The sequence below is a fragment of the Bufo gargarizans genome, chromosome 4 (genome assembly GCF_014858855.1).
Source record: "Bufo gargarizans isolate SCDJY-AF-19 chromosome 4, ASM1485885v1, whole genome shotgun sequence".
Classification (NCBI taxonomy): domain Eukaryota; kingdom Metazoa; phylum Chordata; class Amphibia; order Anura; family Bufonidae; genus Bufo; species Bufo gargarizans.
In genome coordinates, this window is record NC_058083.1 from 190,848,809 (window position 1) to 190,874,067 (window position 25,259).

At 43.2% G+C, this 25,259-nt stretch overlaps 1 protein-coding gene across 1 annotated transcript in view; it reads left to right on the forward strand.

Moving 5' to 3' along the window:
• Nucleotides 1–25,259, forward strand: part of ACAP2 (ArfGAP with coiled-coil, ankyrin repeat and PH domains 2) — a 106,737-nt gene that overhangs the window by 9,926 nt on the left and 71,552 nt on the right. Inside the window, exons 2-7 of the mRNA XM_044289325.1 lie at nucleotides 11,187–11,244; nucleotides 13,299–13,418; nucleotides 15,864–15,917; nucleotides 19,993–20,051; nucleotides 20,846–21,029; nucleotides 24,177–24,221. Coding sequence (XP_044145260.1) covers nucleotides 11,187–11,244; nucleotides 13,299–13,418; nucleotides 15,864–15,917; nucleotides 19,993–20,051; nucleotides 20,846–21,029; nucleotides 24,177–24,221 — 520 coding nt within the window. The remainder of the gene's footprint in view (nucleotides 1–11,186; nucleotides 11,245–13,298; nucleotides 13,419–15,863; nucleotides 15,918–19,992; nucleotides 20,052–20,845; nucleotides 21,030–24,176; nucleotides 24,222–25,259) is intronic.

Sequence of the window (25,259 nt, forward strand, 5' to 3'; positions counted from 1 at the left end):
CGTTTTACAGCGTGTAGAAACGCGCTGTAAAATGCTCAGGTGTGAACCCAGCTGTCACGGAAGGTGTACAGAAAACTAGAAGACACAAAATGAAGATCCGACTGACTGGATCCCAAACTAAGGAACCAAAGGGTAAGCCCTGCAACAGACCTGGCTCTCTCCCTAACTGCTCAGCCTATGCAAAAATCTCTATGGTAGATGATCGCATATCCTCGTTCCTCGACTGTATAACACCTGAACACCCTGTAATAGTGAGGGGACACGACCACCGGCTCCCTACACGTGATCCGGAGGGAGTCAGGGTAACCTGGGATCCAGCAAACAGGAAAACACAAATGAATGAACAAAACTTATCTGTAGAAGACTCAGTAGTAGCATCCAGCATGCACACACTCCAGGAAGTTGTATAAACCGCAAAGTGATGCAGTATGGGAAGGGATTTAAAGGGATGCAATCAGTGCAACTACATGACAGCTGAGAGAGGCTAACGAGATGAGAAAACGAAAGCAAAACAAAAGGAACCTCAAGCAGGATGTTGTGAAGAACGTCTGACAGAGCTCCTCAGATGTCTGGTGGTGACACCAGCCTAAGACTGCGTTCACATCAGTGTCTGAAATCTAGCAGGCTTTTCTGGTAGGGGAACTTGACCATAACTTGCGTAGGCGGATAATGTCAGGAACTGCTGACATTTTTTGCTCATCTGACAGCCGGCGTTTTCACCAGAACAGTCCACTGAAACAGGCTATACGATCTAACGCTTCGCAAATGAAAGCTATCCTTGCATTCAGCGGAGCTAGCCCTACCAGGCTCTGTGCCTGGTTTAACAGTGAATTGCCTGGTGACACCCTTCCTTTAGCTCCCTTTTTTATGCACATTTCTAAAGAAACAAAATTGAAGTAATTACAACTTTTTTTTTTTTTACACTTTACATTTTAGAGATTAGTCACTGGCTTTGAGGGAAACTAGGAGATGCCTGGCATTTGTTAGGGCATCTCGGTTTAAGACTCCTTTTATTTCTGGCTGTAACTTGTCGTTAAGGCATGTGAATGGTTAAATGATTCCCTGGTGTGAACATTTTACCTCACTGTAGTTTAGGGAAACTTTGACCTTCCCTGGAATATTTACCAGTCCCTAGAACCAGATCCAAAAATATTTACATGTCGGTTGTGAGGCGATACGGTAATCAAGTCTTGTAAGACTACGCCATATACATGTCCTTTTTTTTTTTTTCCATTTCCAAAAAGTTGGGAAAAGAATCCTTGTCTACAACATAATAGTCCTAAATGTGTGAACATGACCTGACGGATAACTTGTAAATCCTTCTTAACCATATAGCCTGATGTGGTGGCACGTTTGTCTGCGACATCTGTAACCAATGGCCATAAAAGCATGGTCACCCCCCCCCCCCCCCCCCCCATAAATGTTGTGTATTAAAATGATGTTTTATTTGGCAGAATACAATGGAAAAAGTACTAAACAAGAAAATGAAAAAATCATTATATAAAGCATTCTCTGAACATCTGTATCCAGTTTTGTCTTGTTTTTTTCCTCCATGCAGTTCATGGACCTGAGAAGTAAAGTGGTGGCCCAGCTGCCTATGAGTCATTCCTGCAGAAATGCTGCAGAAAAATACTGCCGAGTAGCGAATCAAGAAAAGTTACATTTCAGAGCAGGTTGTGCTTACCGCATTGTTTCCTTTACGTCTGGTCCGATATCAGTTGCTATACATGGCTGTAGACTCCTGTTGAAGCCTTTAACGGGGTTATCCGAGTTATTTATATTTCTTACAATGTGCCTTATTACATACCACATAATACTTTTGTAATGTAGGGTCTTCAGTGAGATCATCAGGCTTCTTCAGCGCTGCTGGGGGTCACGTGACCCCCGACGTCATCCACCAGGCTCCTGTGCTGTACAGACTTATCCCTGCCCGAGGGAGTGGCTCTGCTCTGTACACGAGACGTCAGAGCCTGTCTGCCCGCCCCCCTCTCTCTGTATCTTGCTGCCGGCCAGGCTCCTGTGAAGGATTGCACGATCCCTACCAGTGCCGCTGTTCTGTCAGATTCCCTTACCCCACGTGACTTCCGGGGGTGTGCGCCTCCGCGCAAGCGCAGTACCACGGCACAGCGCCTCCGCGCAAGCGCAGTACCAGGGTATGGGTAAGGTAAAATTATAGTGAGCATTGACTCATGAACGCGCGCACAGACACCACGCGTGCGCTCTCTGGGGGTAAGGAGATCTGACAGTCTTTTGTCTTGGAAGTCACGTGGGGTAAGGAAATGTGACGAGGTAAGGTTTTCTGACCTAACACCGGCAGTCATGTCAAAACAACAGCGGTCCTGTCAGATACTGCTTGGATGCTCGGACCCAAAAGCCACCCCATCCAGACACCCAAAAGTAAAGAAGATGGCCACCAGGTTCTTACTCCAGTATGCTTGCACTTTCACCTCCCCGCTCGGCGCCACCCCAACCTCAGTGTATGCCTGCAATGGAGCACGAATAGAGCTATTTCTGAGGGAACCTCAGGCCCTAAGGGCGTCTGTTCAGGCTGTAACTTTTTTACATGTGTCAGATTATTCACGCCCACAAAGATTCATGAGGGAGAACTTAGTCATTGTTACACGCCCCACAGCGTTGCTGCAGCATGTAAACAAAGCATGAATAACAGAACTATGCAAAGGTGTAAGTATAGTTTCTCTCTTAAGAAATCAAGCTTAACTAAGGCTACTTTCACACTTGCGGCAGGACGGATCCGACAGGCTGTTCACCCTGTCGGATCCGTCCTTCTGCTATTTCGCCGTGCCGCCGGACCGGCGCAGTACGGCAGTGCACGGCGAAAGGCCGCCAGACTAAAAGTCCTGCATGTCCGACTTTTTAGTCCGGCGGCCTCTGACCGCGAACTGCCGTGGAGCGCCGCCCTGTCCCCTTTATAGTCAATGGGGATGGAGCGGCGGCACGACGAAATAGCGGAAGGACGGATCTGACAGGGTGAACAGCCTGTCGGATCCGTCCTGCCGCAAGTGTGAAAGTACCCTAATGTATATGTACAGTACAGACCAAAACTTTGGACACACATTCTCATTCAAAGAGTTTTCTTTATTTTCATGACTATGAAAATTGTAGATTCACACTGAAGGCATCAAAACTATGAATTAACACATGTGGAATTATATACAAAACAAAAAAGTGTGAAACAACTGAAGATAAGTCATATTCTAGGTTCTTCAAAGTAGCCACCTTTTGCTTTGATTACTGCTTTGCACACTCTTGGCATTCTCTTGATGAGCTTCAAGAGGCAGTCACCTGAAATGGTCTTCCAACAGTCTTGAAGGAGTTCCCAGAGATGCTTAGCACTTGTTGGCCCTTTTGCCTTCACTCTGCGGTCCAGCTCACCCCAAACCATCTCGATTGGGTTCAGGTCCGGTGACTGTGGAGGCCAGGTCATCTGGCGCAGCACCCCATCACTCTCCTTCATGGTCAAATAGCCCTTACACAGCCTGGAAGGGTGTTTGGGGTCATTGTCCTGTTGAAAAATAAATGATGGTCCAACTAAACGCAAACCGGATGGAATAGCATGCCGCTGCAAGATGCTGTGGTAGCCATGCTGGTTCAGTATGCCTTCTATTTTGAATAAATCCCCAACAGTATCACCAGCAAAGCACCCCCAATACCATCACACCTCCTCCTCCATGCTTCACGGTGGGAACCAGGCATGTATAGTCCATCCATTCACCTTTTCTGCGTCGCACAAAGACACAGTGGTTGGAACCAAAGATCTCAAATTTGGACTCATCAGACCAAAGCACAGATTTCCACTGGTCTATTGTCCATTCCTTGTGTTCTTTAGCCCAAACAAGTCTCTTCTGCTTGTTGCCTGTCCTTAGCAGTGGTTTCCTAGCAGATATTCTTTGAATGAGAAGGTGTGTCCAAACGTTTGGTCTGTACTGTATGCCCTGATTGTCCTGATGAGTTTTATAAACTTAGTTGTTTCGTCCCCCCCCCATTACTCGGATAACCCCTTTACGTAGTCTCATAATTTACTGTCAGCTATATCGGTATACATATACAGAGAAGGCTGTCAGTCACTGAGTAGGACCCACCGGACAGAATAGGGCCGCCCACTGGACTCCTAAGCATAGAAAAAAAGAGATTTAAATCGGGGATGCCCAACCTGCGGCCATCCAGCTGTGGCAAAACTACAATTCCCAGCATGCCTGGACATCATACAGCTATTAGGGCATGCTGGGAGTTGTAGTTTTGCAACCCCTAGAGGGCCACAGGTTGAGCATCCCTGATTTAAATGAAGAAATAATAAGTTATACTGAATCGTTTCCAGTAAAACTGTACATCAGTCTGCTCAGCTCCTCCTGCTCTATAGCACAAGGCAGATTGCACAGCATTTTCATGGTGACAGGTGCCCGTTTAATTGGAAATCCACATGTTTCAAAAGATAGCACACTTATCAAGCAAACGGGCAGTGCATAAAAAGTATAATGGATATTTTTGTAAACCTAGAACATAAAATATTTGCATTATCAAATGTGATATTTACTTTATTTTTACTAGTCATGTAATTGGTTGCGATACCAGATTAATTAATTTAACCAGATTAATTAATTTAACTAAGCACTAATTTTATATATTAGTGCTGTTGAAGTATTTTTTTTGTCTGTATCCCCCTCTCTTGTCTTAATGTTTACACGCTCAGGATGTTCAGGAAGCAAAGCTGCTGTTGATCTAGAGCAGGGATTCTCAACCTGCGGCCCTCCAGCTGTTGTAAAACTACAACCCCCACCATGCCCTGCTGTAAGCTGTCCAGGCATGCTGGGAGTTGTAGTTTTGCTGCAGGTTGGGCATCCCTGATCTAGAAGATTGTCATACAAATCTACAGCTTTTCAGAGTAGAATCACCGGCAGTAAAGAAGCTGCAGTTATTGAAATTTGTGCTGCGTGCAATACTCTGCAGATTTTATTTAGAGCCTATGGCCTCTTTCAGACAAGCGTATTTGCAATCTGTATATTGCCCGGATTTTATGTCCCGGAATCCGCTGGTAATATTATTAAATAGAGCTGTTCACGTGGGCGTATAATTCCCGTCAGTATTTTAAATCTGCAGCATGTCCGCGTTTTGTGCGGATTTGTTTCCAAATACGCACATTACAGTTTATGGGAGTGCATTAAATTAAAGGTAGTGCGGAATACGCATGTAAATCCTGAAGCTATACTGATGGCATATCATCAGGAATCCGTGTCTATTCCAGAGCCAGAATATGGACAGATTTCAGTACGCTCGTGTGAAAGCGATCTATGAATAGGATATACAGTAATAAACCCTTAGGCCTCATGCACACCACCGTTGTTTTGGTCCCCATCCGAGCCGCAATTTTTGCGGCTTGGATGCAGACCCTTTCACTTCAATGGGGCCACAAAAGATGCGGACAGCACTCCGGTTGCTGTCCGTTGCTCCGTTCCGTGGTCCACAAAAAAAATATAACCTGTCCTATTGTCCGTTTTGCGGACAAGGATAGGCAGTTATATCAATGGCTGTCCGTGCCGTTCCGCAAATTGCGGAACACACACAGACACCATCTGTGTTTTGCGGATCCGCAATTTGCGGACCGCAAAACACACAACAGTTGTGTGCATGAGGCCTTATGTATAAGTTAAAGCAGAAGAGGCAGCACTCTGGATATAGTGAAAATAACAGGATCCCTTTATTCACCACATGCAACTTTATTTTTCAGCAGAATGTGCACATACCCAATTGTCAGCGCATTCTCTCAAGATTTGGGCGCAAAACCCATAAACATGGCCTTAGGCAAGCAAGTTTTCTGTCTGAATTCTTTTCAGTGGGTCTGTTGTTATTCACACATTATGGGCTCATGCACACAACCGTATGTATTTTGTGGTCTGCAAAAAATACAGATCACGTCCGTGTGCAGTCCGTATTTTGCGGAACGGACAGCTGGCTCCTTATAGAGCAGTACTATCCTTGTGTGTAATGCAGACAATAATAGGACCTTTTCAATTTTTGTTTGCGGAACGGCAATGGAATGCACACAGACACTAACTTCTGTTTGTTTGTTTTTTTTTAGCGGACCCATTAAAGTGAATGGTTCCGCATACAAAAAAATCGGAACGGACATGTGCGGGAAAAAAAATGCAATCTGCACACAATCTGGGCGGAAAAAAACAATGAATGCAATCGCAGAAAAAAACTGTTGAACGTGCATGCAAAACCATCAGTTTTTTCTGAACAGATCCTGACACAGTCCGTACGGCTTGTGTGAAAGGCCTTTTAAAGAAGGTTTTCTCCCAAAATTTTAAATAGGGTGGTGTCACACGCGCCCCTTTTTTTTTTTTTTTTTGTGACAGTTTTTTGTCGCCAAAGCAAGAAGTGAGTTGGGACAGAATTAGAAATATAGAGGAAGGACTTCTTCTTCCTGCTGGATGCACTTCTGGCTATGGTTCAAAAAATCCCACAATAGGCTGTGTGTGACACCACCCTACATTAGTAAATTAGAAATTGGCCAAAGCTTGTTAGTTTTTCTTAGGATCCTTACACACAGTAATTTTCTTTGTATATGTTTGTAGGATCCATATGGTTAAACTGAGCGATCGCCATGATGCATGAGAATGTGTGACCTAATCTAGACACAAGCTGTGGCCAACAGAGAAAGCAGGATGGGGTTTTGCTATTTCCACACCCGCTGAGAATGTGCGGATTCAGTATCTGGTGGATTTCCTGTCCTTATATTCAGAGTTTCTGCATGATTAGAACAATGGCCCCCAATCTTCTTTCGCCTGCTGATTATGTAGACGCTGTTAACATATAAGCTCTTTATCATATACTTGATGTTGATTAAAATTTAAGGTTGTCTTTGTATGTGATGTGTATTTGTAGATAATTAATAGTTAATTATAGGCTCCCTGTTTATAATCTGATGTATGCCGTCGTCTATACATTGTCCTTCTATCTAAGGCTACTTTCACACTCTCGTTTGGTGCGGATCCATTCAGATAATACAACCATCTACATCCGTTCAGAAGGGATCTGTTTGTATTATCATTAACATAGCCAAGACGGATCCGTCTTGAACACCATTGAAAGTCAATGGAGGACGGATCCGTTTTCTAATGTGCCAGATTGTGTCATTGAAAACGGATCCGTCCCCATTGACTTACATTGTGTGTCAGGATGGATCCTTTTGGCTCTGTTTCGTCAGACGGACGCTGCAGGCAGTGTTTTGTTGTCCGCCTCCAAAGAGGAATGGTAACTGAACGGAGGCAAACTGATGCATTCTGAGCGGATCCTTTTCCATTCAGAATGCATTAGGGCAAAACTGATCCGTTTTGGACCGCTTGTAAGTGCCCTGAACGGATCTCGCAAACGGAAAACCAAAACGCCAGTGTGAAAGCCGCCTAATGTGGAGGAACAGTTTATTACTTATCACAGCTTGTTTACAGCGGCATATGGGAATAGATTAGAACATACATTTTATTACCTTCGCATCTTCTAGGGCAGTGATGGCGAACCTATGGCACGGGTGCCAGAGGCGGCACTCAGTGCCCTCTCTGTGGGCACCCGGACCCTGGAAGAAGTGCAAGGTGTAACACTATGCCTTAGACTTTTTCTGCCATTCATCAGCGCAGGGCATGCTATGAATGGCACAGACAGCTCACTGAATGTAGGCAGGCTATTACAGATAAATGATAAAGTACATGGAAGATGTGTTATATTAGTATTCAGGGTAAATGGCCATGTTGGCACTTCGCGATAAATAAGTGAGTTTTGGGTTGCAGTTTGAGCACTTGGTCTGTAAAAGGTTCACCATCACTGTTCTAGGGAAAGGGTCCACTTAGATTATGCTCCCACACCGGAAGCAGATCGGCCTACACCACTGCTTTCAGTACACTGATGGCTTGACCACTACTTATGGCAATCAACTGCCTTTTGTGTCACCCCCATTTCCTTATAGATTGTAAGCTCTTGCGATCGGGGCCCTCACTCCTAGTGTTTGTTGTATATTGGCTAATTACGCTGTGATGTCTTTTGTACATGAACCCTATGAATTGTAAAGCTCTGCGGAATATGGGGGCGCTATAGAAATAAAGATTATTATTACATGCGGCAAATTAATTGCAGAAATTTCTGCACCTGAAAAATGACTGATTCTGGAGCGAGTGTGTACGTTTCTGCAGGCCCCAATCAGATGAACGGATGGAGCAGTCTCAGGACTTTCTGCAGCAGTTACATTACAGGAATAATAAGTGCCGGCAGCCTGCCTCTCTAAACACAAGATTCATACTTACTGCTCCACGCTGTGTCCGGTGTCTACATGGTCACATGTTCCACTGCAGCCAATGGCTGGCTTCAGTGGTGACTCTCTGCTTGTGGCAACACTCCACTGGCTTCAGTGGAGCATATGACCACGAGACAAACCCCTGCTGATCTGATATTGATGAACTAGTATGAGAACAAGTGATGGCTGCTGCTATCACTCATGCCCATACAAAATCATTGTTCCTGGGCAGAAGAGTGCTGTTTAGACAGCCTGTTCATCGGGGGATCTGCACCACTTTTATACAGGAAGATTATCAGGAACGAGTGTTCGTTGGAACCGCCTGAACATCGCAAGATGTAAGTCTAGAACCTCTTTAAAGGGGCTGTCTTGTCAGAAACTCCTTACAGAACAACTGATTTTGCTTGCGGAAGCTGCTGCCAGACAGGTATTTTACATGAATAGCCGACATGTAATACGAGGATGACTCGAATAGGGGTCAGTCTTGTAGAGCAAGGGACTCGCCTGAGGGCACATGGGTAGGGGGTTCTCTTTATGAGACAACCCCTCTAAACTGCAACACGAATTCTGTTGTGAGACTCACAAGAGATTGGGGTTTGTGTAGTTCTCCTCCAGATAGTAGTGTCTGCCGTGTTTAGTCATGTGGGCAGTTTCCTGTTAAATCTCTATCATCCATATGCTGGTGTGGAAAATGCCTCCATTTTACAGCGTGGGGCTGTATCTAGCCTGTTCATGTGCTCTGAAGCATTGAATTGTCTAATTACAGGCTTAGCTAAAGAGAACCAAAATAGCTCAACTGACTATAGCAAGAAAGGCTCGCGAGAATCAAAAAGCAGGCGTTAGGATGGTGAGCAGCCCACTGCCATTATGTGCCTGCTCGTATGCGGGCCCTAGATGCACAGATGTTAAAGGGCTTCTGTCACCCCCTAAAAGTCATTTTTTTGTTTTTTGGCTACTTAAAATCCTTATACAGCGATTTTTCAATATATAGTGCTCTTAGCCTTTTTCGTTCACTAGTTTCTTTAAAAAATTGACTTTTATAATATGTAAATTACCTCTCTACCAGCAAGTAGGGCGGTTACTTGCTGGTAGCAGCCGCATCCTGCTTTCAAAAAAACGCCCCTCCTCCTGTTGATTGACAGGGCCAGCGATCGCTCTCGTCCTCTGGCTGGCCCTGTCTGCGTTCAAAATCTTGCGCCTGCGCCGTCCCGGTCTTCAGTCGGCGCAGGCGCGCTGAGAGGAGGACACTCGCTCGGCCACAACTTTCTCAGTGCGCCCTTGCGCCAGGTGTAGATGTGACGTCATCGGCCCACTGAGGAAGGAGTGGCCGAGCGAGCATCCTCCTCTCAGCGCGCCTGCGCCGACTGAAGACCGGTACTGCGCAGGCGCGAGATTTTGAATGCAGACTAGGCCAGCTAGAGGACGAGAGCGATCGCTGGCCCTGTCAATCAACAGGAGGAGGGGGTGTTTTTTTGAAAGCAGGATGCGGCAGTGTTTGTTACTTAACCATGATGGTTATAATTTGTTGTTATTACCTTTGTGTCCTTACAGGTTCAGTGTAATTGGGACACACACATTGTTTCCATATTGTCTCCTGCATAATCTGTCCCTTATGAGTTTTATTGTCTGTATAGTCTATAGTGTAATCATGGTATATAATACAATTTGATATTTTGAATATGTGTGCTCTCAAATTGGTGTTTGTTAATACTTATTTATGTACTCTTGAATCTGCACTTTATAGTACCTCCCTAAAAATACTTTTTGCACTTGCACTTTATTGCATTTATTCTGCCGTTCGGTCACCAGCACTGTGTTTGCTGTTTTTAACCATTTTTTAATTATTTGTGTTAATGTGTATGCCAATCATGTCTGCAATATATGTTGATACTATAATCAATCTCTTTGGGTCCAATACCAAGTTCCCTTCTTCACTGCTTCCTGCCCAGGTCACTGCTGAGGCCATATATTGGCTTGCAGTGTTAACATGCATATGGACAGTATGTTGCCCTTCCAGTCCTGGAATGGCGACATACTGAGCCCTTGTGAAATATATATTTTTTCCACTTTTTTGCACTCCGCGCAACCACTTGATCATGGGTTACTTGTCTTGGAGAACCCCTTTAAGAATGGCATACAAGCCGAATGCAGTCTCTCGATAAGCTTATTCGTTACTTTTTCTGTCACATGAAAAAGCGTTGGAAAAGTCAGGCAGGGCTTCAGAGTGTAGCTATCTAGAAGAGTGTTGGGTAGAAAGGAATGGTGGTGCACCAGTAATGTTTCTCCTTTGCTTCCTTCCTCATCTACCAGATGTAGCACCACCATCAAGTCAATAGGTCTGAACTGCAGAACCAGACAAGGTGCACGGATGAAGATGGCCCTCCATCTGGCCAACCTGTAAATCAGAATGGCTTTTAAACTGACTGAAGCTAAATGCAGTTTCGTTGTTAATGGCTGCACGGTTTACCCCACGGCCATTAATAATTAAACTGCGTTTAGCTGCAGTCAGTTTGAGAACCCATTCTACTTGTAAGTGGTTCAGCTGCATCACACGTGCACCCTGGCTCTGGAGTGCCCACCAGGTGTGAACCCAGCCTTAAGGCAGAGTTTCTCCTGCTTGACGTGCGCACATCTTAGACCTGCTCTTTAGCTGTTTGAGAAGCTGATGCATGTCATGACTACAGTGATAGGTTGAGTATATGTTCGTGATGATGCAACCTACATCTATAAAATATATTTTAATGGGTTAAAACAAGGCAAAAAAGCTTCTTCCGTTGGTAACCTGTCTTGAAGAATGCATGTCCTGTTATCTAACTTATTGTTCCTATGCCTCACAGGTTGCCCTTAATTCTTATTTTAACCACATCTGATTTCATTCCTACAGAGCAGCCATAGAAGACGTAGAAGGGGATGTAGCAGAGCTTGAGCAGAAGCTCGACAAGGTAAAGTGTCTCTTTATATCACTGGAACATTTGATGGAGAACTGTTCAAAATCCAAGTTGAAGGCGAAGCCAGTTACTTCCTCCATTACTGATGTCACTATTGAAGTATGCTTCCCAGCATCTCTTGAGTACTAACCACCTTGGTGTTCTCGCCTTTTAACGTTTTTATCCAACTGTTTGTAACTGATGACCTATCCTTTGAATAGATTGTCAGCTGTTTGAGAAGGCAGCGGTGCTCACAGCGAGCGCCCTGGCCTATGATGTCAAGACCATGGGTCACATGTCCTAGTCACAGTTCAGCCTTCAATCATCAACTGTTGCTATGACCTGATTCAGAACCTCACTCAGGCTCCACATAATCCACTCTCTTGTATTAGTCTTATTTAAAAGGTTATTCATGAGGTATAGATAATACTCACTCTTTTGAAGCTTTGCTTGTATTTTTCATATAAATAAATCGTTATAATGCATAGCGATCCTGAGTGCTGAACTGATTGCTACCCCGTGCTGCGTGACGTTTCGGGGGTCACACAATCAGTTGCTGATGACATACCCAGAGGATAGGTCATCAATTACAAAGAGTTGGATGATCCCTTTAACATGAGAACAAAAGTATTGGGCATGTTGAAATCCAACTCGCCTGGTCCTTCTCTTTTGCAATGTATGCTGATTGTGAAAAGTCAAGAACACACACATTCTACACATACACGTTAAATAGTCGGCTGGTTCTGCTAAAACTTGTCGGTTCAGCTGAAGTTTATTGTGTATAGCTGGGTTTAAGGGAGGGCTGGACCCCCTGATTGAAACAGCAGTAAACCTCCTGAGAGATAATATGACTAACCTAACAGAAAGTAAGATAGTACAGCTGAACTTGCAACTCTTCAACTTTGGACTCAAGAACATTATCTTTAACTGTTCCTCTTCTATCTGTGTATATTAACAATGTGCGTGAATATTTTTCCTTTGTGAACGGTAAATGCCCATTTAGATGCGCCTACCGAACAGGCAATTATCAGGAAGGGGTCATTCCTTCCCGATGACTGTGTGCTCGTCAGTGGAGGTAAAGAGCTGCGTTTACATGCAACGATCACCTTCACTGTATTGCTACTACAGTTACTCATCCCCATACAGATTTATTGTTTGTGGGCAGCAGATCGCTGTTTGCGCTGCCCAGAAACTATGATTTAATGTGCTGCATGAAAGATCATTTCACCCGGTGAACGAGCGTTTTGCTCATTGATTGAGTGATTGGCAACACATTTACATCGGCAGATTATCGGGAACAAGCGTTTGTTGTAGTGTTCTTTCCTGATAATGGACCCGACGATTGTGGGGTGTAAATCCACCATAAGAATTTTATATAGAAACGATCACAGTGTTAGGGCTCATGCACACGAACATATGCATCCCCTGCCAGTATTGCAGCCCTCAGTCAGTGAGTCTGAAATATATGGGCACTGGCTGTATGTGCTCCATTTCACGGATGCGGACCTATTCACTTGAATAGGTTTGCAATCCTCAAGATACGGTGCGGAGCCGTGTCACAGAGCGGAAGCCCATGGAAGCACTACAGAATGCTTTCGTGGGATTTCCGTCCCTGCCTGCGCACCTCAAAAAAAAATAGAACTTGTTCTATTTTTATTTTTTTGCAGTGCGGACTGAATCTTGCAGATGGCAGACCCACTTGATCGGGTCTGCCTCCCCAAGCGGGGGGGGGGGGGGGGCACGCAGCCGGTACCCATGATACTGGTCTGCAGCATGAGCCCTCAATGGCTATGTGCTGCTTCTTCTGAGTGGCGATGGAAGGTCATCAGTGACTTTTGTATGGTATAATTTATTATACGTCAAGTATTGCTCAATACTGAAATTCCAGCACTGAATAAAAATTACTGGAAAAGCCTAATCTCTATGAATCTTAGACGCTGCACGCAGTCACATTTACTGCTGGAAATGACTTTTCCAGTTCAGCTGGTGAATGCGTAGAATGAAAGTGATGACTGAGCACAGGCGGAGTGTTATCTGAGCTGATAAACATTGTACTCTCTTCCTCCCAGCTGGTGAAACTCTGCATTGGAATGATCGATGCGGGAAAGGCTTTCTGTGCTGCCAACAAACAGTTTATGAATGGAGTCCGGGACCTGGCCCAGTATTCTAGCAAGGATGAAGTGGTTGAAGTAAGCAGCATCTGCTCAAAAGAGAGAGAAGCTACACAGATCTGTCTTTCGTTCACTGTGCGCATAGATAATAGACCCCCTCATACAGGAGGCGCTCTGTTCACCGTCTGTGATAATGAGGACCAAGTGTTACTGTTCTTTTACGTTAAAGCCCATCCGTCAGCAGATTTGTACCTATGAAACTGTCTGACCTGTTGCATGTGCGCTTGGCAGCTGATGGAATCTGTGTTGGTCCCATGTTCATATCATATGTGCCCCGCATTGCTGAGAATAATGATGTTTTAATGTATGCAAATGAGGCTCTGCTATCTCTATGACTGCCGCACTCTCTCGGTTTTTATTGACTGGGCCAGGCAGTGTAAACGTCATCACGCCTGACCCTGTCAATCAAAGTGCAGCAGTTGCAGAGAGAGCAGAGCCTTTAGGTGCAACGGCAATGCCCCCGTTGCTCCTAAAAGCTCATTTGCGTATATTAAAACATCATGCGGGCACATACGAACATGGGACCAACATAGAGGCCTTCAGCTGGCAAGCGCACATAATACAGGTCAGCCAGTTTCATAGGTACAAATCTGCTGACGGATGCCTTTTAAAACTCCCTTTAATCCAGTAATGTATAAATCCTACTGGTCAGACATTTAGGAAAAATGATTTCTCATTTTTGATCCAGATCTGACATATCTCTCCAAATCCCAGAATGGTTGGGATGTATACCTAGAAGTGATATTTCCTTCTATTACACAAAAAAAAAAAAAAAGATTGTGAAATTATTGGTATTGTTCACAACATAAGAAAAAAAAACAGTAGCGCTCTGTGTCTGAATTGGGTGCAAGAGTAGGAACCTATATTAAAGAGAAGTCTGCACTCCAGTTGAGTTCCATGTAAGTTTTTTTTTTAATAAATGATTCAAACGATATGTGGCTCTTCAGTTTAAACATCTGGGACCTCTTAAACATAATTTCCACACATATCAGGAAGACATATTGAAAAAAGATAAATGGCACTATAGAAACATGGCAAAAAGCGTCCCTGTTGTGTTTCTATAGAGCTACTTACCTGTGTTCGCTTTTCACAAAGGTCACAGATGGTTAAACTAAAACGTCACATATAATTTGGATGGCCCATGGAATTCAACTGGAGCGCAGACTTCTCTTTATTATGCAATCTATGCATTGGTTGCTACATGGTCTTATATACAGATATAGTGTCATTTCTTTCAGAACATTCCAGTACCACACCTGATGGTGTCTGATGTGCATCTCATCTCTATTAAAATGAATGAGGCTGAGATGAAATACTGCAAACAGCATGTAGACAGGTTTTTTTTTATGCTTGACAACCCTATCAAGGGAATAAATCATCGATATAGTTATTTCTTTTTTTTTACCAATTAAAGGGGCTGTGCCAGCAGTTTTGTTTTTGCGAACTGTTGACCGACATACAGTACAGACCAAAAGTTTGGACACCCCTTCTCATTCAAAGAGTTTTCTTTATTTTCATGACTGAAAATTGTAGATTCACACTAAAGGCATCAAAACTATGGGGTGAGCGGGACCGCAGAGTGAAGGCAAAAGGGCCGACAAGTGCTAAGCATCTCTGGGAACTCCTTCAAGACTGTTGGAAGACCATTTCAGGTGACTACCTCTTGAAGCTCATCAAGAGAATGCCAAGAGTGTGCAAAGCAGTAATCAAAGCAAAAGGTGGCTACTTTGAAGAAACTAGAATATGACATATTTTCAGTTGTTTCACACTTTTTTGTTATGTATATAATTCCACATGTGTTAATTCATAGTTTTGATGCCTTCAGTGTGAATCTACAATTTAAAGAAAACTCTTTGAATGAGAAGGTGTGTCCAAACTTTTGGTCTGTACTGTAGGTAGGGGCCTTTAAAACCAGATGGTGAGGAATATTCCTTTTTTCTAATCTGTTTTTATTTTCTGATTTCCAATATTTAGATTTTATTTTCTATACATGATTATGAGTGGCAGCTTCAGCTCTCATTTTAGAGAGATGCTCTACAGCAGCTGCATGAACCATAGGCCACTACGGACAACAGATGTTCATTGAGGTCTATGGGAGAGTGTCCTCTGCATGCTGTGTGACCGGTGCAGAGGTCATTGAGGCATTTTTTACATAAAAGCTTTTAAACAATAGGTCATTACGGATGACCCATTCCTTTGAAGTCCAACTTTACTTTATCCTGTTTTGTGACTACAATTACAGATTATTATTTTTTTCAAGTTATGAAAAAGGTTACTTTTTTTTAAATTGTGTGTTCTGGCTCAGGTATAATATTGAGCTTAGTGTTCAGTTAATGCCTTCTCTTAAAGAGGAGATAACCAAATGAAAGCTATGTGAGCTAGGGTGAGTTTACTTTTATATGTATATATTTTCATATTTTATTACATATTTAATGTTTTATTACATCTGTTTTTCTCCCACAGAGCAGCCTGACAAAGTTTTCTGACAGTCTGCAGGAGATGATCAATTATCATAATGTAAGTCACGCTTTTAGTTTTAATATGCATATTTTTTTATATGCATATTACTCCCCTGGAGTGTTCCTTTAATTCCCTTTTTGTAGGCTCTGACTGGGAAAATAGTAACTCTTAAGCTGCATTCATACAAGCCAACAATCGTCCAGATTATCGGGACCGACAATCTGCCCATGTAAATCTGATGACCTGTCGTTTATGTAGGCACCACTGATCATAGTTTCTGGGCAGCAATCTGCTGCTCAGACACCATGAATATGAATGAGGACGAGGGGCCACAATAGCAATAGCCATCCCTCGTCCTCATACAGTAAAAGAGATCGCTGCATGTAAATGCGGGGGTCTCCTCCACTTTATGAGCAGCCAACAATCTGCTGCAGAGTAGTCCCATCGAAATCCACCTTTAGACTTTAGAGTCTTTTTTTTATGCAGTTTTTGAAGCCAAATCCAGAACAGATCATAAATGAAGGACATGTATAAGGGGTAAAGTCTTTCTCTGTTTTTGTATCCAGTTAGGCCCAATTGTGTGGTTGCACAGATTTCATAAATAGGTTGAAAGCCTTAACATGTTCAAATAATACAAAAAACCTTACCTGGTCACAGCAGATCCTGTACTTGCCGCTTCTGGTCTCTGCGGGACCACATGTCGTATACATCAACAGTAACGTGCTGTTCCTGCACACGTCTCCACTGAGGCCATTGATTGGCTGATGAAGGTGATGTGCATGTATTGGACATGCTACACTTTTGGTGGGATGGGAGCTGTGGCTGCAACCAGAATGCTCTGATAAGGCAAGTCTTTTTTTTTTTTTTTTTATTAAACACCATTGTCTCTTAATAATTAATAAGAATACTACTTCATCCGACAATCAAGTAAAGGTTGAAGATTTGTAGCTAGAATGGGCTATAGTGCTGAGCTCCAATCTGCATCTGTGCTTCAGAAACCTCAGACATTTTGGAAAATCCAACCTCTTTTTAACCCTTTTGGCTGTTTTCCCAACCTCTTGTTTGCTAAAAATGCAGTTCCTCTGAAGACCAGAGTGTAGCACACGTTCATGCCCAATATCAGTGTTCACAATGTTTAATTCGCTTACATTTAAAAACTCCTCCTTAGTTTTTACTAAATATTAGGAAGTACTGATGATGGTTAGTAAGTAGAAAGCCTAGACATTGCAGGCTATGACTTTACTGTGAACGTCTGCTTCTGCAGTACAGCTCATCATTTACTTTCTACCATTATATGTGGTGATCTGTTTGCCAGAGACATGGCATTGATTAATTAGAGTATTGTTTTCTGGGCTAATTCCTGAATTCACTTGATAATGCATAAGGAAAAGGATATCCTCCTTGGAAGCAGAGAGAAGGAAGCTGATCTATGTTGATCGATCTTGTACATAGGTGCAAGCTTTTTTATATCATGCAGTATTTTGGTAAGTATTTGCCACTTGTGTGGGTTCTTCATGTACAGTAGTATTCTACTATTCAACCTCTGTCTACTGAAAGTCTTCCATCAGAATGGCCCATTGACAGAACAAGGCAATACCTTGGAATTTTGAGTAGCCATGGTTCATTTGTCTAGGAAGTGCAAAGTAATGAGGGGATATTTTTCTTCCCCACACCTGGTTTTTGGTTTTAAGGGTAACTGTCATGTTTTCATCAAAAAATCTATTTTACCATATGTTACTGCTGCAGCAGCATTATGCATAAAGCAATCTTTAGTTTCTTCACATACCACTGTTTTCCTTGAGTGTTTCTTAGTTACAGCTGTTTAAACATTTAAAATATGAGGACCTTCTCAAGATGGCTCCTCTGCCAGTTCTCTCAGGCCAAAACTGCTTTCCCTCACTTCCCATACACACTTGCTGTAGCCGGCAGCTCCCTGCCAGCCAATCAGATTGGGTTACTGAGAGACACGCCTCCTCACTCTGAAGCCTAATGCAGGCATGCAGTGTAAAGGACCGCCCCTCTGTCTTCTGTTATACTAAAAGGAAGAAAGACAATGGTCTTTTAAGGGAGCAGTGGAAAGGGACAGAGCAGATCTTTGTACAATCATTGACAGACTAACTGAGGTATACATGCCTATCTCTAATAAACTAGCCTATAAAAAATATATGACCGTTACCCTTTTAAAATGTTACAAAGCGTGAGTTTGCGACTTTTTTAAACACCATTGTAACTAAATTTAGTTGCAGTTGGCATTTCTACGCCACCCTCACCGCTTTCCTAAAAGGGAACATGGCAAGGTCGGGACCATCACTCAGTCCACATTTCTCATAATTTATGCCTTTGTTATTCCTACTAGAAATGTATGAATACATTGACAACTAGCTGGTACCAGTTTGTGGGTGTGTCTCTTCAAACTCTCGCACTGTCTAAATAGTGCCGACGGTACCAGACTGTACTGACGCACCCCTTTAACAAGGGAAATGGTAACACCCAGTTATAAATTCATTTAAACATTTGTAGGATGAATGAACCAAGGAATAGCACAATGCAAAATTAGAAGATATTAATAGGAAATACAAGTATTGGCTAAAACAGACACGTCAGGAGTGACAGGCTACCTGAGGATAAGTGATAAATCACTTTTGTGGGCTAGGGGTTGTCTCATGAAGGCACATTCCTTTTCATTCCTTTTTAGAAAGAAGCTGGCCTTATTTACATGGAAATGACTCATCACTACTGCATTTGCTCTCTCCCGTGCAGATTTTTGTTTGACCGCAGTACATCCCAGTTTAGGGCCCATTCACATGACTGTGTCAGTTTTGTGGACTGCAACCCACGGATCTGCAAAACATGGACACCAGTCATGTGCCACCCCACATTGCAGTGCAGACCCTTCCATGTGCTTGAAGGTCCGTTGTCGCTGTGCCGCAAAAGATAGGACATGTCCTATCTTTGGCCACATGGACCCCTTGAAATCAGGGGTGCACATGGCTGGTGTTCGTGTTTTGTGGATCTGCACTTTGCAGTCTGCAAAACGGACATTCATAGGAATGAGGTTTTATGCACAGGGTGATCTGCTGGCAAATGATGATTTTATGTGCTGCATGAAACATGTTATCCAATGAGCGAGTGTTTGCTCATTAATCAGGGGATCGATGGCACTCACTGGGCAGTTACCAGGAATGAGCTTTCATATGCCCGTTTGTTACTGGTGACCTGCCCAATAATCTGCCTGTGTAAAAGGACCTTTACTCACAGCAGTCAGCTGTTCTAGTTGGGTGAAGTGATGTCTAGGCTTACAGATAAATGACTATTAATGTATGTGCCAGGTCTAATGGCACATATAAGTGGTGACCCTCACTCTATGACGTCTATATGCCCTAATTAGATGTGTACAGTAAGGCAGCAACTATACAGCAACATGTGCCACGCAACAGTCACTTAACCAAAAACATTTTTGCAACTTTCTGACATAAAACTATTTCAGGGTACTTTCACCTTCGTCGCCGAAACTGCCTACTGGATCCGTCAAAAAGTATGCAAACTGATGACTTTTGTCAGACGGATCAGGATCACAAATGCATTGAAATGCCGCATCTGTCTCTCCGGTGTCATCCGGAAAAACGGATCCGGCATTAGTTTTTCACATTTTTTGCGGTCTGAGCATGCACAGACAGCAATGCCGGATTTGTTTTGCCGGAGATAAAACTGCAGCATGCTGCAGTATTATCTCCATCCTGAAAAGTCAAAAAGACTGAACTGAAGACATCCTGATGCATCCTGAACGGATTGCTCTCCATTCAGAATGCATTAGGATACAACTGATCAGTTCTTTTCTGGTACTGAGCCCCTAGGACGGAACTCAATGCCGGAAAAGAATAACGCTAGTGTGAAAGTACCCTGTAAAATCACTGCAAAATCGCAGAGAAGTCGCAGTTACACAAGACTTGCATTGTGGTCTGTTGGATTTTTTGGGGGAGTGTCACATCAGTCATGGCATGTCGTGTGTTGCATCGTAACCCATTGACAATCATTAGATATCATTTATCAAGATGTTCATATCACCATGTAGCTTCTACCTTGAAGAAGCAAATACATATCACTTTATACGTTTTTCTTATCGTCATTTTAGATCCTTTTTGACCAAGCCCAAAGATCGATTAAAACGCAACTCCAGACATTTGTTAAAGAGTAAGTCGGTTGCACTTTACATATTTTGGTCATTGTTGAAATGTTAATATTTTTGTACAGTGAAAAATGTCTCTATGGAAACAAAAACTTCAGAAAGGAAGTGCAAAGCTATCTATACTGAGCTGTCTGGAGATTGAGATCAGTTCCAACCTATTATTGGGGGGGGGGGGGGGGGGAGAGAATCTATTGTCATTTTCTAATGCAACCTTTTTTAGTAATGGTTTATGATTTATACTTTTTTCTGTTTGGTTACAGCAGAAGTGCAACATGTACTGTTTTATGGAAAGGTGTCATGTCCATGTACCTTTTATAGTGTTATAGTAGTCAGACATAGTATACTAAAGGGGCATTCCCCATGCTTAAAGGGGTTGTGTCACTTCAGCAAGGGGTATTTATCACGTAGATAAATTTAATACAAGGCACTTACTAATGTATTGTTATTATCCATATTGCTTCCTTTGCTGGCTGGATTCATATTTCTATTTTGTTATATACTGCTCGTTTCCATGGTTATGACCACCCTGCACTCAATCACAAGTGCCGGGCTCTCTGGTGCCCAGGACCGCGAGAGCTCACATAGCCTGGTGCTTTTTTGTATAGAGTGCCAGCATGGCCACTGCTGCTGGATTGCAGGGTGGTCGTAACCATGGAAATGACAAGTGTATAATGTGATGGAAAAATTAATCAAAGTCAGCAAAAGAAGTAATATGGATAATAACAAAAAATTTGTAAGTGGCTTGTTTTAAATAGCATTTACCATACCCAACATAACCTAACTGAGCTTTCTCCTACAGAGATCTTAGAAAGTTCAAAGATGCTAAAAAGCAGTTCGATAAAGTTAGCGAGGAGAAAGAAAATGCCCTTGCAAAAAATGCCCAGTTGCCAAGAACTAAGCAACATGAAGTTGAAGAAGCTACAAACATCCTGACAGCAACACGGAAATGCTTCCGGCATATTGCACTGGACTATGTCTTACAGGTAACTCTCATACTGTAAATTACAAGGTTTTTATTTTATTTTAACTTTTATCCAACAAAAAGTTGTTAGAGGGGTTGTCTTATCTGGGACATTTATGGCTTATCCACATGATATTTCACAAAATATCAGATAGGTGCAGACCCCACTTCTGGGACCAACTCCTATCTCAAGGATGGTGCCACATTGCGCCCAGCCGGGAATGGAGAGATGGCTTCGCATGCACAGTTCTCTCCACTCTTTAATAGCATTTCCAAAGATACTGGAGTAAACTCCCTCTGGTTTTTTAGAAGTTCTATTTAAATGAGTGTTGAGAGCCGCCCTTGCACAGTCACCTCTCCATTCCTAGCTGGGCTCAACAGGGCCCGGTTCTTGAGATAGGGGGTGGGTCCCAGAGACAGGGCCTACAACTTTGTCATTTATGGAATGTCCTGTGGATATGCCATAAATGTGCCAGATTGGCCAACCCATTTAAATACTTACTTGGACATGGCTGGCATTAGATATTTCTTTGTTTCTTTTTTTAACAGTGGATGAGTGGAGCAAAACAAATGTAAAAGGCATTTGTCAAATGATCTTGATGTAATAACTCATGGCACCACAGTGGCTCAGTGGTTGGCACTGTTCCCTTGCAGCACTGGGGGTCTTGGGTTCAAATCCAACCCAAGGGAGCAACTGCATGTAGTTTTGTATGTTCTCCATGTGTTCGCATGGGTTTTCTCCAGGCAATCCTGTTTCCTTGTAGTTTGGAATTTAGATTGTGAGCCCCAATGACAGGGATTGGTGTCAATGCTCACAATATCGGTACAGAGCTGAGGAAAGTATGTGCCATATAAATAAATTCAATAAAACTGAGAAGCTTTTCTATAGTGGTAACCTTCTGGTAATTTGTGCTAAGAATGGCACTGCTTACTTGTCTACTTTGGTTGTGGACTAATTAAAGGAATATTCCAGTTATATCAAGTTAACCCCTATCTACAGGATAAGGGCTCGTTCACACAAACTTGTGAAGCTCGTGCTGTGGACCACAAATTGCGGTCCGCAATGCACGGGCACCGTCCGTGGGGCAGGCGCATGGGGATCGCAGACCCATTCACTTGAACGGGTCCCCAATCCTTCCGTTCTGCAAAATAATAGAGCAAGTCCTATCTTTTTGCGGTGCAGAAGAACGGAACCCCAGAAAGCACTCTGCAGTGTTCAGTTTCGTTCTTCCATTCCGCATCTCTGGATTTGCGGACCCATTGAAATGAATTTGTGATGCGGAATGGCCACAGAACGGTGCCCATGTATTGCGTATCCGCAAATGCGGTCCGCAATACGGCAACGGGCATCACACGTTCGTGTGAACGAGCCCTAAGGATACCTATTAGGTCGGTGGGTTCCTACCGCTGGGACATTCATGTCTTTTGGAGTTCCAGAGATAGCCGAGCGACAGTCCAAGTTATAAAATAAAAAATATATAGTATATATATATATATATATACAGTACAGACCAAAAGTTTGGACACACCTTCTCATTCAAAGAGTTTTCTTTATTTTCATGACTATGGAAATTGTAGATTCACACTGAAGGCATCAAAACTATGAATTAACACGTGGAATTATATACATAACAAAAAAGTGTGAAACAACTGAAAATATGTCATATTCTAGGTTCTTCAAAGTAGCCACCTTTTGCTTTGATTACTGCTTTGCATACTCTTGGCATTCTGTTGATGAGCTTCAAGAGGTAGTCACCTGAAATGGTCTTCCAACAGTCTTGAAGGAGTTCCCAGAGATGCTTAGCACTTGTTGGCCCTTTTGCCTTCACTCTGCGGTCCAGCTCACCCCAAACCATCTCGATTGGGTTCAGGTCCGGTGACTGTGGAGGCCAGGTCATCTGGCGCAGCACCCCATCACTCTCCTTCATGGTCAAATAGCCCTTACACAGCCTGGAGGTGTGTTTGGGGTCATTGTCCTGTTGAAAAATAAATGATGGTCCAACTAAACGCAAACCGGATGGAATAGCATGGTCTGTACTGTGTGTGTGTGTGTGTATATATAGTATGTGTGTGTGTGTGTGTATGTGTGTGTGTATATATATATATATATATATATATATATATATATATATATATATATACAGCACTATAAATCTGATGGACAGCAATATATAACTAAGCAAAGCAAGTTTTAGCCAAAAAATATATTTCCTCATTTCCCTGGTTCTCTTCTGGCCATTTATTTACCTGCAATAACAACAATCTGCCCCTCCCCCTGCTCTGCAAAGGGAGTGAATACAAGTCCTGTCCTGAGTGGCACGTCTGACTGCTGGGATACTCAGCAGCATGTTGTATTTGTAGGACTGCAAGTCCCAACTGTACAAGGATACTGCTTATACACACAGGATCTTCCCCCTACCTGATCTTGTGCAGTGCTCTGCAGAACTCCTCTGTCAGCTCCTGTGCGCAGCATTTGTTTTCTCAATGCCTGCAGCTACTCAGTAAAGCCTTCAGCCATGAGTCTGTACAGCTGAAGGGGATAATGTTTTTCCTCAAGAATCCAGGGAGAGAGCAATAAGCAGCCACAGGCAGTGCAGGGGGGAGTGGCCAGCACAGTGGCATCTTGTGTACAGACTCATATCTGATCTCTCAGGCTTTTGCACGAAACATCATAAGAGCAGGGAGAGAGGTTAACATCACAGGTCATGTGACCCTCAGTGAAATCTGAGAAAGCTGCAACTGGAGATAAAGTAAGTGAATTGTAAAGTGCTTACATTTGCCTAGTTAGAAACATAAAAATAACTCGGACAATCCCTTTAATGGAGTGGGCGCACATTCCTGATCAGCTGCTTTGTTCATTTTGCGGGGCTCCATGGAGTACGGGGCCCCCTATTCTCGTGATCAGTGGGGGTCCCAGTGGTAGGAACCCACCGATCTAATAATTAGCCCTTATCATGTGGATAGGGGGATAACTTTATATAACTGTAATACCCCTTTAATGATTTTCTCATTGATTTACTTACTGTGGTAATTATGTGGTTTCAGCAGTGTAAATTGTAGACCTCTTCTAAATGACAAGTCAGTCCTCGTCAAATATACATGACAAGCAATGATGATTGTAACTAACCAACTTTGTTGCGCTAATGGCTTTTTAAATTTAATTTTCTAGATCAATGTGCTTCAATCAAAAAGAAGGTCTGAAATTTTAAAATCTGTAAGTATTTGGAGGGGGATCTATGCAAACATCACTGATGACCTCAACAGAGAAGTGGTCCTTACAGAGCTTTTGATTTTCTGCAGTAGTGTGGATAAATAGTTGATATGACTGCTCTTATTCTTGAAAAAATAACAGAGTACCATAAAACTAATTTAAAGGCTATGTACACATTTGGGGGTCACTTATTTATTTATTTATTTTTATTATTGCATTTTACTCATTTTGAGCTAATAATAATTTTGTTTCCATTCTTTTATTTAAAATTTTTTTAAACCACTGTCTTTGTGCGGCCTTGAGTTTATCTAGTAGCAGGATCTGAATTTGTCAGCCTGCTCACCAGACGGGCTCCTTATCTCTGACCTCTATAAACGCTCCTCATAGCCTAACGCTGGGTTCACACCTGAGCGTTCGGAAACGAGCGCTCTGTATGCGCGATTGTACGGGCGTTTACAATCGCGCATACAGAGATAGGGGTGCACACATTGTCGCGCGTTCCCGAATATCTATGTGCGGGAACGCGCGACAAACGCCCAAAAAAAAGCTCAAGCACTTGTTTGAGCGTCGGGCGTTTTACAGCGCGATCGTACGCGCTGTAAAACGCCCAGGTGAGAACCATTCCCATAGGGAATCATTGGTTCTTGCCTGTTGTGCGTTTTACAGCGCGTAGGAACGCGCTGTAAAACGCTCAGGTGTGAACCCAGCGTAAGGGCTGTTTCACACGAGCGCAGGGGCGTTGCTAGGGTCTCAAAAGATCCGGGGCACAAGCCCCAATAAATATGCCCCCCCCCCCCCGCACTATGCTGTACTTGCTATACAGCGGCACTTACCTGTCACATCCAGGGCCTCCAGGTGACGTCTCCTCTCTTTCATCATCTTCTCGGTCTGGACAACTTCTCTCAGCCGCCTCATCTCTGCAGAGTGTGACACATAGACATCTTAGCTTCCTCACTTTCTATCATTATCCCCCAACTGGAGTCCCCACAGTGTTATCCTGCTGCTTTCTATGCCAAAACCTCAACCCCCCCCCCCTCATAC